The sequence below is a fragment of the Garra rufa genome, chromosome 3, assembly GCF_049309525.1.
Source record: "Garra rufa chromosome 3, GarRuf1.0, whole genome shotgun sequence".
NCBI classification, from domain to species: domain Eukaryota; kingdom Metazoa; phylum Chordata; class Actinopteri; order Cypriniformes; family Cyprinidae; genus Garra; species Garra rufa.
In genome coordinates, this window is record NC_133363.1 from 61,222,720 (window position 1) to 61,236,130 (window position 13,411).

At 31.5% G+C, this 13,411-nt stretch overlaps 1 protein-coding gene across 5 annotated transcripts in view; it reads left to right on the forward strand.

Annotated features, from left to right (window-relative positions):
- Positions 1-71: 71 nt before the first annotated feature.
- Positions 72-13,411, forward strand: part of clcn3 (chloride channel 3) — a 57,720-nt gene continuing 44,380 nt past the window's right edge. For 3 of the 5 annotated variants that reach the window (XM_073836462.1, XM_073836464.1, XM_073836465.1), the window contains exons 1-2: positions 72-209; positions 2,822-2,997. In XM_073836462.1, the coding sequence (XP_073692563.1) occupies positions 2,838-2,997 (160 nt within the window). In that variant the 5' untranslated portion in view covers positions 72-209; positions 2,822-2,837. Of the gene's footprint in view, positions 210-2,821; positions 2,998-9,048; positions 9,208-13,411 lie in introns of those variants that run through there. The other 2 variants (XM_073836463.1, XM_073836466.1) reach the window with 1 other exon arrangement.

The following is a 13,411-nucleotide window of genomic DNA, read 5'->3' on the forward strand; positions in this document are numbered from 1 at the left end:
CACAAGAGACTCGTGATTCAACTCACACCGGGATACAGAGATAAGAGAAACACAACTAGAGGACAGACAGAGAGAGAGGAAGTGAGTGAACGACAAACAAGAGTGAAGTAGGAAATCCAGAGAGAAACACTGAGTCGAGAAGTAAACTCCATTAGTTTTGTTATGGATCGGACGGCTGTGTTGTTATGAGACGACTAGAGACTCCAGCTGTAAGTCACCAGCTTCATTTCAGATCCGTTGTCTGTTTTTGTCTGTTTGAGACGTTCCCTTTCATCAGGAGTAGAGTGGTGACTTTGTACTTTGTACTTTTTCAAAGACAGAACTGAATGATTGAATGTTAAACAGTGAACATGACTCTTGACGCAGTGCACACACACACACACACACACACACACACACACACACACACACACACACACACACACACACACACACACACACAACACTTGCTGCTGTCATTTACTCTGCTGTTTTCAGCACACTATGAAGGATTAGGACTCTGTCCAGTAGGGGACAGCAGTGATTTAGACACAACCATGATCTTGCAACAATCCTCTGATTATGTGTATGTATGTTCATAATATAGATTATGCATTATCTATTATTAGTTGTCTTTGTATTGCCATTTTATTATTATTTTTATTATTCAGACATGCATTTAATACAAGTTATATTTATTATATTATTATTTATAATATTTGTAATATTATGTATTTAAATATAATAATAAAATATTATTTTTTGCAAATCTGTACTACAATTATTTAATTATAAAAATGCATATAAATGATATTGGCGTTATTATTATATGTAACTTGCGTGGCACGCATAGTATTTATTTAATAATTGATATCAAGTATTCATAAAGATATGTTATATTTATGATGAAATGTATTTCATTATAAAGATGATTATTATTTTTATTTATTTCTTTTTAAATAATAATAATAATAATAATAATAATATTAAAATATATGTAATTATATTTATTATTAATATTTAAAATATAATATTATTTATATGTAGAATAAACTGTTTCATAAAAATAATTATTATTATTCAAACCTGTAAAACATTTACTTTATTCATTTATTAATAATGTAAATATTATTTATATTAAATATTTATAATAAAATGTAATTCATTATAAAAATGATTATTATTAGTATTCAAACCTGTCTAACATTAATTTATTCATTGTTTAATAACAATATTAATATAATTATTGTTATTATTATTTATATTAAATACTCATATATTATTTATAATATGCATAATAAAATGTATTTCTTTATAAAAATGATTATTATTATTCCAACCTGTATTCAATTAATTTATTTGTTGTTATAATAAACAATGATGATATTATTATTATTATTATTATTATTATTATTTCTATTTTTATTTGAACTTGAATGACACAATTCATATGTAGTAATAATAATAATAATAATAATAATAATAAAATATGTGTAATTATATTTATTATTTATAATAAATATTTAAAATATAATATTTATAATATGTAGAATAAACTGTTTCATAAAAAAATAATTATTATTATTCAAACCTGTAAAACATTTATTTATTTATTTATTTATTAATAATGTAAATATTATTTATATTAAATATTTATAATAAAATGTAATTCATTATAAAAATGATAATTGTTATTCAAACCTGTCTAACATTAATTTATTCATTGTTTAATAACAATATTAATATAATTATTGTTGTTATATTTATATTAAATACTCATAATAATATATTATTTATAATATGCATAATAAAATGTATTTCTTTATAAAATGATTATTATTCCAACCTGTACTCAATTTATTTATTTGTTGTTATAATAAACAATGATATTATTCTTTTTATTATTATTATTATTATTATTATTATTATTTCTATTTTTATTTGAACTTGAATGACACAATTCATATGTAATAATAATAATAATTTGTATTATTATAATGGTTATTATTGTAATTATTTCTATTAAATATTTATAATAATATAAGATTTGTAATAAATATATTCCATTTTTATCTATTAAATATTCATAATATATTATTTGTAATATCTATAATAAAACTGATTTAATAATAAAAAAGATTTTTGTTATTTTTCCACATATCATCTATTAATATTATTATTATTAATATTATTATTGCTATTTTATTCAAACTTGCATGACACAATTAGCAATATTTATGTATATATTTATTTAATAATAATAATAATAATAATAATAATAGTAGTAGTAGTAGTAGTAGTAGTAGTAGTAGTAGTAATAATTATAATAATAAACTAGTTGTTCTTTTTATTATTTGTGTGATTTTTGATTATTTAACAACAAAAAAATATTGTATCTATTTATAAAACTGACTGAATCACCAGAGTATTGGACTAAATAAAAGTATCTGACCGTCTGGATCTGTGGCTCATATTTACAGGATATACAAAAAAAACCTCCCCATTGTAACATAAACTGTCTGCTATAGCAACAGTGGTTTTCTTACAAAATATGTTTATTGTTACTACAATAATGCTTTGCCTTAGACACAGCTGTTATATATATATATATACATCAGTCAAGTTAAACAATTTCACATATGTCTAATAATTTGTCCATTAAAGATATTTCCGCTCATATGTTTGCACAGCTAAACAGATAACTTAAGTGTCACTTCTCGTCCTCTAAGGATCTGTGAAGTGCTCGGATCCTGATTGTGCTGAGGGAAATGTCTCAGTGTGTTTTGCTGAATCACGTCACCTGACTGTCTGTCTGTCTGTCTGTCTGTGTTGTTGTTCTCAGGGTGTTGTGTTGCTAAATGGAGTCTGAGCAGTTGTTCAACAGAGGCTACGGCAGGAACAGCTACAACAGCATCACCAGCGCCAGCAGCGACGAAGAGCTCCTCGATGGTGCCGGCGTCATCATGGACTTCCACACCACCGAAGACGACAACCTGCTCGACGGGGACGCGTCTCCAGGTAGGCCTGAGCCTGAACTTACAGAAACCTTAAAGGATTAGTTCACTTTCATAATGCACAGATAATGTAGTCACCCCCTTGTCATCCAAGATGGTCATGTCTTTCTTTCCTCAGTCGTAAAGAAATTACGTTTTTTTTTTGGAGGAAAACATTTCAGGATTTCTCTCTTTATAATTGATATGGATGGCCCCCCGAAGTTTAAACTTCTAAAATGCAGTTTAAATGCAGCTTCAAAATGCTCTAAACGATCCCAGCCGAGGAGGAGGGTCTTATCTAGCGAAACGATCGGTTATTTTCGAAGCAAATTGACAATTTATATACTTTTTAACCTCAAATGCTCGTCTTGTCTCTGCAATGCGCATGTGTTGTCAGCAGAATCCGGGTCAATGCAGTTAGGGTACGTCTAAAAACTCCCATCTTGTTTATGTCTTCAATGTCAAAATTGTCCTATAATGCTGTTTTTAATTTTTTTTTGTAAAGGGGGTTTGAGTTTCTTTGTATGTTAAATTTGCAAGCACTATGTCGGTACTTTTGCAGCGATCCAAGGTGATTTTGAAGTTAGGGAAGAAAACGAGATGGGAGTTTTTAGACGTACCCTAACTGTATTTACCCGAATCACACAGACTTCACATGTGCTGCGCAGAGATGAGACGAGCATTTGAGGTTAAAAACTATATAAATTGTCAATTTGTTTCGAAAATCACCAGATAAGACCCTTCCTCCTCGGCTGGGATCGTTTAGAGCCTTTTGAAGCTGCATTTAAACTGCATTTCAGAAGTTCAAACTTCGGGGCGCCATCCATATCCATTATAAAGAGAGAAATCCTGAAATGTTTCCCTCAAAAAAAACACAATTTCTTTACGACTGAAGAAAGAAAGACATGAACATCTTGGATGACAAGGGGGTGAGTACATTATCTGTGCATTGTTTTTATGAAAGTGAACTAATCCTTCAATTGTGATCTGAGATGCTTTTAAGTATGGAAGCCTGTTTCCGTATTCATTTTAAGATGGTTATTGCAAGTGAGGAAAAAAGTCAGAATTGTGAGATATAAACTCACAATTGCGATTCATAAAGTAGGGATGCACCGAATGTTCAGCAACTGAAATTATTCGTCCGAAAATAGCAATAAATTATACCAAATAATGACGTAACGCAATCAAATAGAGGTGCGCACTAATGCAGCAACATGTAGGCAGTGTGGAAGCATTTAAAACTGTCAGAGAAAGACGCAAAAATCATTACAAGAACCAACAGCAAGAGACTGTTTAGTGTCGCATCGCATGTCTTCCATGAGAAGAAAGGGTTGGTTGTTGCTGGTTACTGTATGATGACTCAAATCACCAAATGTCCTTAAACCATTAGTAAAAAAAAACTACAGAACGTTATGTTGTCTAATACACGCACCAATTATATTTATCCTGACAGCGCTGCATGAGCTCCTTAGCCAGGGTTCAAAGTCCAAAGCGCAGGAAAATCTGTGATGAGAATCATTCATAAATCTGCTGCTGTCAGCAAAAAGTAGGTCTTCTTGTGGGTTTCTGCAAAAATAAAAGTCAGCATTCATAAATGTTAGCATTGTAATTTTACTGTTGTTCTGTAAAATAAAATGATCAAGTAAGACAAAAATAATGATAGCAATCATTACCACAGCTCTATTAATACATTTATTATAGCATTCTCCTTTGCTCAGCAAGGCTGCATTTATTTGTACGTTAAAAACACATGCCTGATTCAAGAAGGAGGGTCTTAAAAATGGCCAAAGATGATTATTTTTACTATTTTTAAGTTAAATTGTGCTTTGTTGGTAGGCTGTAATGTCTGCTAGAATGTTAAAATGTTCAGTGTTAAGTTAGTATTTTGAAATTGTTGTTTTGTAATAGATTTTTTAGCAAGACAAAACTGTAAAAAGCAAATGTTGGCTATTTAATTTATGCAAAGGTGAAAAAAATTGGCAAAATACATGGGGGAAAAACTTGAAAAACCATGTTTGGCCTTTAAACTAGTGTGTAATTTTGTTCGGCTTCAGCCAAGAATTTTACTTTCAGTCCATCCCCCATTATAAAGCCAGAATTGCAAGTTATAATTTTCAGATTCTTTGATGAATAGAAAGTTCAAAAGAACAGCATTTATTTGAAACAAAAATCTTTTGTAGCAATATTAATATCTTTACTGTCATTATTGATCAATTTAATGTATCCTTGCTGAATAAAAGTATGAATTTCTTTCAGACAGTAGTGTAAAGGGGCACTTTTTGGCTACATTTATTTGGTCAAAAATACAGTTAAAATCTGTAAAACTGTGAAATATTTTTACAGTTTAAAATAACAGCTTTCTGTTGTAATATATTCTAAGACGTAATTTATTCCTGTGATGCAAAGCTGAATTTTCAGCATCACTACTTTAGTCTTCAGTGTCACATTCAGAAATCATTCTAATTTGCTGATTTGCTGCTTAAGAAACTTTTATTTTCAGATTCTTTGATATATAGAAAGTTCAAAAGAACAGCATTTATTTGAAACAGAAATCTTTTGTAACATTATTAATATCTTTACTGTCATTTTTGAACAATTTAATGTATCCTTGCTGAATAAAAGTATGGATTTCTTTCAAATAGTATTGTAAAGGGGCACTTTTCGGCTACATTATTTGGTCAAGAAACCAGTAAAATTGTGAAATATTATTACAATTCAATATAACAGCTTTCTATATATTTCTAATATATTTGAAAACGTAATTTATTCCTGTGATGCAAAGCTGAATTTTCAGCATCATTCAGCCCTCAGTGTCACATGACCAGTGTTGGTCATCTTACTTTAAAAAAGTAATTAGTTACAGTTACAAATTACTTCTCCCAAAAAGTAATTGAGTTAGTAACTCAGTTACCACATTGTAAAAGTAATTAGTTACTCAGCAAAGTAACTGTGACGTTGTTTTTTATGTTCTATAACGCTATTACGTTCTATAACATCTTTAATATCAAAGATGTTTATATTAACTGATTGAAAAATAAAAACACTATATACAGTATTATAGAACATTTGGTATTTATTTGAGCTCAATAGATTGCAGCCTGCTATATGATATGCATAGAAATAAAAACATATAAAAAATAAATATTGTGCAAAATAAAGACACACAAATGTAAACTTGGGTAAAAAAAAACAAAGGAAAACCTGGCCATTAGTGCAAATCTCTGTAACTGTATATTAGGCCTACTGCACAATAAACAGAACACTATCCAACTCTTAAATATTCAGTACAGTAACAAAATTAAATATTGAAAATAAATAATGTTCACATGTGTGTTGTGTGTTGATGTGAGGTGCTTCATAAGATTTGAGTTGCTTGAGGCAGACGTCGATAAAGTCTTTTTTCCTGGGCATAGCGTGCATGTAACATAAACATTCTTGCCTTTAATTTCAATTAACGAGAAGTAGTGCCGGTACTTCCAGTTCGCGAACGCTACCTTTGAATTTCCCCGGCTCGTCGCCATTGTCACTCACGCTGTCTTGTGTTGGTAGTCAGAGCGTGCAGTGACTGAGACAGCGTGAGCAGGGCACCGCCCACCCAGCCAATCATCATCGCATTTGCAACGGTGTCATCATCCCCACCCCTGCTCTCTCCAGGCAGCTGATGTGTAGCCAAAGCATGACACCTCGCGCTTTATTCAACCAAATTTTAGTAACGCGACACTTTACATTCTCAGTAAAGATAACGGCGTTGCAACGATGGGAAAAGTAATTAATTAGATTACTCCGTTACTGAAAAATGAACTCCGTTACTAACGCCGTTATACTTAAACGGCGTTACTGCCAACACTGCACATGACCCTTCAGAAATCAGTCAAATATGCTGATTTGCTGTAGAAACCTTTTATTTTTAAGTTCCTTGATAAATAGAAAGCAATTATTTGAAACCGAAATCTTTTGCAACATCACAAACATCTTTACTCTCATTTTTGATCAATTTAATGCATCCTTGTTTGGATCTGAAGAACGGTTAATCAAAAATACAATTAAAATCTGTAAAATTGTGAAATATTATTACAATTAAAAAAAAAACAGCTTTCTATTGTAATATATTTCAAAACGTAATTTATTCCTGCGATGCAAAGCTGAATTTTCAGCATCATTCAGCCTTCAGTGTCACATGACCCTTCAGAAATCATTCTAAAATGCTGATTTGCTGCTTAAGACATTTTTATGTTGAGATTCTTTGATGAATAGAAAGTTCAAAAGAACAGCATTTATTTGAAACAAAAATCTTTTGTAGCATTAGTAATATCTGTACTGTCATTTTTGATCAATTTAATGCATCCTTGCTGAATAAAAGTATGAATTCCGTTGGGTTTCTGACTGTAGGACACAGAGTGTCATTATTAAAGCAGTGGGATGAAAACATGTATTAAACTAGAGTCGTGCATCCGAAGGTCATAAGAGTGTATTTGTTGCATGAGATGTGAGTTGGGTTGCTCATTATTCATGAGTCTCTCAGCAGCAGCATAGAGTCCAGCCTGGCAGACCTTTGTTTGCTGGATCACTCACAACAAGAGCTTTTGTGTCCGAGTAACAGCAAGGAGTCGCCTTTCAGTGTCATTCAACAATCTCTGTCCTATCAGACTCTCTCTGGCCGACGCGTCCTAGAAACCTAGAGGACCGCGCTGAGAGAAAGTTTGACACACAAGCAGAGAACGATGGGAAAATCAGGTGAAATTGACCTGACGTAACCAGCCAGTCCGACCGGAAACATCTGAGTTAAAACATGTCTTGGCTGAAAAGAAAGAAATGACACATGGGAACCAGTTTGGCTGCTCTGTCAGCATGAAGGCGGCGTTTCAGGAAGTTTGGACTGAGTTACAACGCTTGTTGTAGTGTGACGACGTGTCAGATGCGGGTCGTGCCGGTGTTTCCAGTGAGCGGTGTCCATGTGTTTAGCTAAAAACACAAACTGGATTGGGACTGTGATTGCTGCTTTGATTTAAACACCGTCGTGAAAGCCGATGGGTGACCACTTGATCACATGGTTCAGAGCGGTTACCTGGCAACAGCAGGGTTGCATCTAAAGGTAAATGGAGATTTTGTGTGTGTTTGGTCAGGTTTGATGTGTTTGCTGCTGATTCTTGCTCTGTTCTAGATACTGGAGTGAATCTGAGATTACTTTGAGGCGGTCTACTTTGTTGGGCACTGAATAAGGTGCCAGGTGCTTGTGTGCGTGTGTGCGTGTGTGTGTGTGTGTGTGTGTGTGTGTGTGTGACAGGTGGCAGTGAACAGATGTAGTTGTTGAGTGTATTTAATGATTGGCTTGAGCTGTGCTCAAGTAGGAAACTACTGTTCCTTCCTGAATCAATATGGAAAACCACAACTTTGCAATACTGTAATGTGTGTGTGTGTGTGTGTGTGTGTGTGTGTGTGTATAATGTAAAATAAATTAAACATTTATATTTAATGAATAAATAAAATAATTTATATAATTGTGTGTGTGTGTGTGTGTGTGTGTGTGTGTGTGTGTGTGTGTGTGTGTGTGTGTGTAATGTTTGTTTTATTAAATAATACTAAAAATAATGTTAGTTGTGTGTGTGTGTGTGTGTGTGTGTGTGTGTGTGTACAAATTATTAATTAATAGTATAACAATATCTATATAAATATTACATTATTGTATGGATATATTAAATGTACATTATTATTAATAATTATAATTATATATATATATAAGTTATAAGTGTCTAATTATATATACAATTTATTTAAATATTGATTGTATAATAATAACAACATCATAATAATTTTTAAATCACAAATGACTGAAAAAAGCAATAGAAATTCATTGGTTTAAAGGTTTTGAAATGGTCTTTATTATTCATCTCCGATATCTAAGAGAAGTCTCTTACATATGAAACGTGAAGAAATCGTAATATCATTTTAGCGTTTCATGAGCGGTACAGGCTAGTAAACAAAACTCGACGTAAGCGAGACGCGCTGACGTCATTGGCTGCCGCATCGACGCGCTGCGGTGACGCAATCACGCTCGGGTTCTCGAGCGCAAGTTCGCTGCTGATCTGATGATGGCCGCGGCTGCAGCTGGTGCTGCTCGAGCTCGTCTGTGATCCCCGGAGCGCCATGATCGGTGTGGAGGATGACTCCGCCGACCCGTATCTACCGTATGACGGCGGAGGGGACACGATCCCCCTGCAGGAGCTCAGCGGCAGAGGTACGGCGCTGTTCACCGACACCGAAACACTTATCGCCCGTAATCGATAATGAGCCGCGATCGGCGTACGTGAACGCGCATCGTGTGTGTTGTCAGTGTCACTGATGCGTTGGGTGTGTTTGTGGGACAAATTTTCATAATCTAATTGCTCTATGATGCAGTACATTTATCATAGACGTGTCGCAGTTGCAGCAAATACACACAATGAGACAACACACAAACATATGGATATGCTTATGTGTGTGTTACCAGTGTTTTCTTGATTCCTTATGACATATGTGTTTTGTGACTGCATATGTGTGGCTTGCACTTGTTTTTTTATATATAAACATAAATCTAAAACAAACAAAATTTTTTTTTTAAATATTTAAATAATATTATTTATTAAATAAATTATAAAACTGTATATATAAACTTAAATCTAACCCTGAAAAAAAGTAATTATTTATAAAATTAATTATTTGAAAAAAATATACAAATAACTAAAATAAAAATAACTATCTATATATTTTTCTTTATTGATTTATATAGTTAAATCTAAAACTGAAAAAATATTACAAGTTATATAAATAACCAAAGAATATATATAAATATATATACAAATGTAATTCTAAAATGGAAAAAAAAAATTAAATAAATTATTGCAAATTGTATAATAAACAAAATAAAAATATACATATACACGCAGAAACTTAATACTAAAATGAGAAAAAATATTTAAGTAAATTATTTAAAAATATACAAGTAACTAAAAAATAAAGCTATATATACAAACTTAAATCTAAAACTGAAAAAATAAAACTATATATAAACTTCTAAAACAGTTTTTTGTAATTTTGTTTTATATTTCTTAAATTATTACAAAAGAAACAAATAACTAAAATCTGTCAACTTAAATCTATGCCTATAAAAATGTATTAAATAAAATCTAAAACATTTAAAAAAATGTTAAATCATTACAAATTATACAAATAACTAAAATAAAAAACTATATATTTAAATATAAATTTATTTATTTGTATTTAAATCTAAACCTGAACATTTTAATTATTAATTTTTTAATTATTTTTTATTTTATTTAAAACATCATTATAAAAATAACTAAAATAAAATTTTTTATAAAACTAATATATATAAACAAATCTAAAACTTAAAAAAATCTTAAATTATAAAAATGTTATACAAATAACTAAAATAAATCAACTATTACAACTATGAAAAATAAAAATGGAAAATATAACGAACTAAATTAAATATAAAAATTAAAAAAATATTAATAAGAATTCTAATCATCTCTCAGTGACGGTGCAGAAACACCGGCTGAGATATTGAATTGGTCCGTCATTCATAATTCATATTGGTTTCAACAGGAGAGACTTGTTGCATTAATGTAGGACGAAAGCCGCATGATTTGAACAATAATCCATCATGACTGTCTCTCAGGCGCCTCATGCAGCTCGTCATGTCTGTCAAATCCATTATTAGCGCTCACAGTGTTTCCTGTAAGCGTGCTTGGATTTTCAGCTCATGCAGCGCGTCACGTGTGTCTTAATGCACTTTAACACTGAGAGTTGAGCATTTTCTTTTTTACTGCTGTTGCACAGACAGAAACTAAAACGCTCAAGTGTAGCTTTATATTAAATCCTGCATGATTCAGCAGTGGATGTAATGATTGTTACGTCAGACGCTGATTATGAACAGTCTTCCCCTCTCTCTGTGATATATTTAAGTGCTTATTCTTACTAACTCGCACAAATGGGATTTGTTTGATGATGATAACAATAAAAATGTGTATAAATGTTAAATAAAAACATATTATAATATATATTTAACTACATAATTTTTTAAATACATACATTTTACTAAAATAATTATCTAAATACTAATGGAATAATAATTAATAAGATTAATAATATAATTAATTTTACAAATAATAATAATATTATATATATATAAATGTATATATACACTTTTCCATTCATTTTTGATTACTGAATAAGAATTTTAAAAAAGTATATAAATGTTGCATGTAAAATTACATAATAAATGTTCAATTAAAATTATATAATAATATATATTTAATTATAAAAATTATTTAATATATACATTTTATTATAATATCTATATAAATACTAACCGAATAATATAATTTTACAAATGACTGGGAAAGTTGACTTTAATTGGTCTAAATGTTTTAAAATGGTGTCTATTATATTCTTTTACAAGTAATAGTAATAATAACAATAAATACTTATATAAATATTAAATTAATTATATAGTAATTATATTAATAATAATTAGATTATTACATTACATTATAAATACAGAATAAAAAAAACATTATTATAATTATGTATAATATACATGATGAATTATTTAGCAATATATTTATAGTCATATTTACATAAATATTGTATATTTAAATTATATATATATATATATATATATATATATATATATATATATATATATATATATATATAAATTATGTAATTAAGTAATTTCATTATGCAATTTGTATTATTTTATTATTACAAATAATAATAATTATTATTATTTTTATTGTTATATTAATTACACAAAAATGCGTAGAAGTAATCACAAATGACTGGAAAAGGCCATTGACTTTCATTTGCTTAGGCTGAAATATGCAATCACACACACACAATTTTCAAAGAGCCACCCTATTTTTTCCTTTTTAAATTGACTCCCACAGTGGTGTGAAAAAGTGTTGGCCCCTTTCCTAATTTTTTTATTTTTTGCATGTTTGTCATACTTTAATGTTTCAGTTCATCAAACTAATTTAAATATTAATCAAAGATAACACAAGTAAAACACAACATGCTGTTTTTAAATGAAATTTTTTATTATGAAGGGAAAACGAAATCCAAACCCACATGGCCCTGTGTGAAAAAGTTACAACATAACTGTGGTTTATCACACCGGAGTTCAGTTTCTCTAGCCACACTCAGGCCTGATTACTGCCACACCTGTTTGCAATCAAGAAATCACTGAAATAGGACCTGCCTGACAAAGTGAAGTAGACCAAAAGATCCTCAAAAGCTACACATCATGTTGAGATCCAAAGAAATTCAGGAACAAATGAGAAAGAAAGTAATTGAGATCTATCAGTCTGGAAAAGGTTATAAAGCCATTTCTAAAGCTTTGGGACTGAGCCATTATCCACAAATGGCCAAAACATGGAACAGTGGTGAACCTTCCCAGGAGTGGCCGGCCGACCAAAATTACCCCAAGAGCGCAGCGAGGTCACAAAAGACCCCACAACAACATCTAAAGAACTGCAGGCCTCTCTTGACTCAGTTAAGGTCAGTGTTCATGACTCCATCATAAGAAAGAGAGAAAGAGACTGGGCAAAAAAGGCCTGCATGGCAGAGTTCCAAGACGAAAACTGCTGCTGAGCAAAAAGAACATAAAGGCTCGTCTCAGTTTTGCCAGAACACATCTTGATGATCCCCAAGACTTTTGGGAAAATACTCTGTGGACAACACAGCATTTCAGAAAAAGAACATCATACCAACAGTAAAATATGGTGGAGGTGGTAGTGTGATGGTCTGGGGCTGTTTTGCTTTCTGGACCTGGAAGACTTGCTGTGATAAATGGAACCATGAATTCTGCTGTCTACCAAAAAATCCTGAAGGACAATGTCCGGCCATCTGTTGGTGACCTCAAGCTGAATTGAACTTGGGTTCTGCAGCAGGACAATGATCCAAAACACACCAGCAAATCCACCTCTGAATGGCTGAAGAAAAACAAAATGAAGACTTTGGAGTGGCCTAGTCAAAGTCCTGACCTGAATCCTATTGAGATGCTGTGGCATGACCTTACAAAGGCGGTTCATGCTGGAAAACCCTCCAATGTGGCTGAATTACAACAATTCTGCCAAGATGAGTGGGCCAAAATTCCTGCACAGCGCTGTAACAGACTCTTTGCAAGTTATCGCAAACGCTTGATTCCAGTTGTTGCTGCTAAGGGTGGCCCAACCAGTTATGAAGTTTAGGGGGCAACCCACTTTTATGTGGGTTTGGATTTTGTTCTCCCTTCATAATAAAAAGCTTGTTGCATGTTGTGTTTACTTGTGTTGTCTTTGATTTAAGCAGTAAGGTACGAGTAATTTAGCCTTCAGCCGTAATTTATTCATGATACAGCGTGGCCTCAAGTACATTATTGCTTTTATAAAACGGTT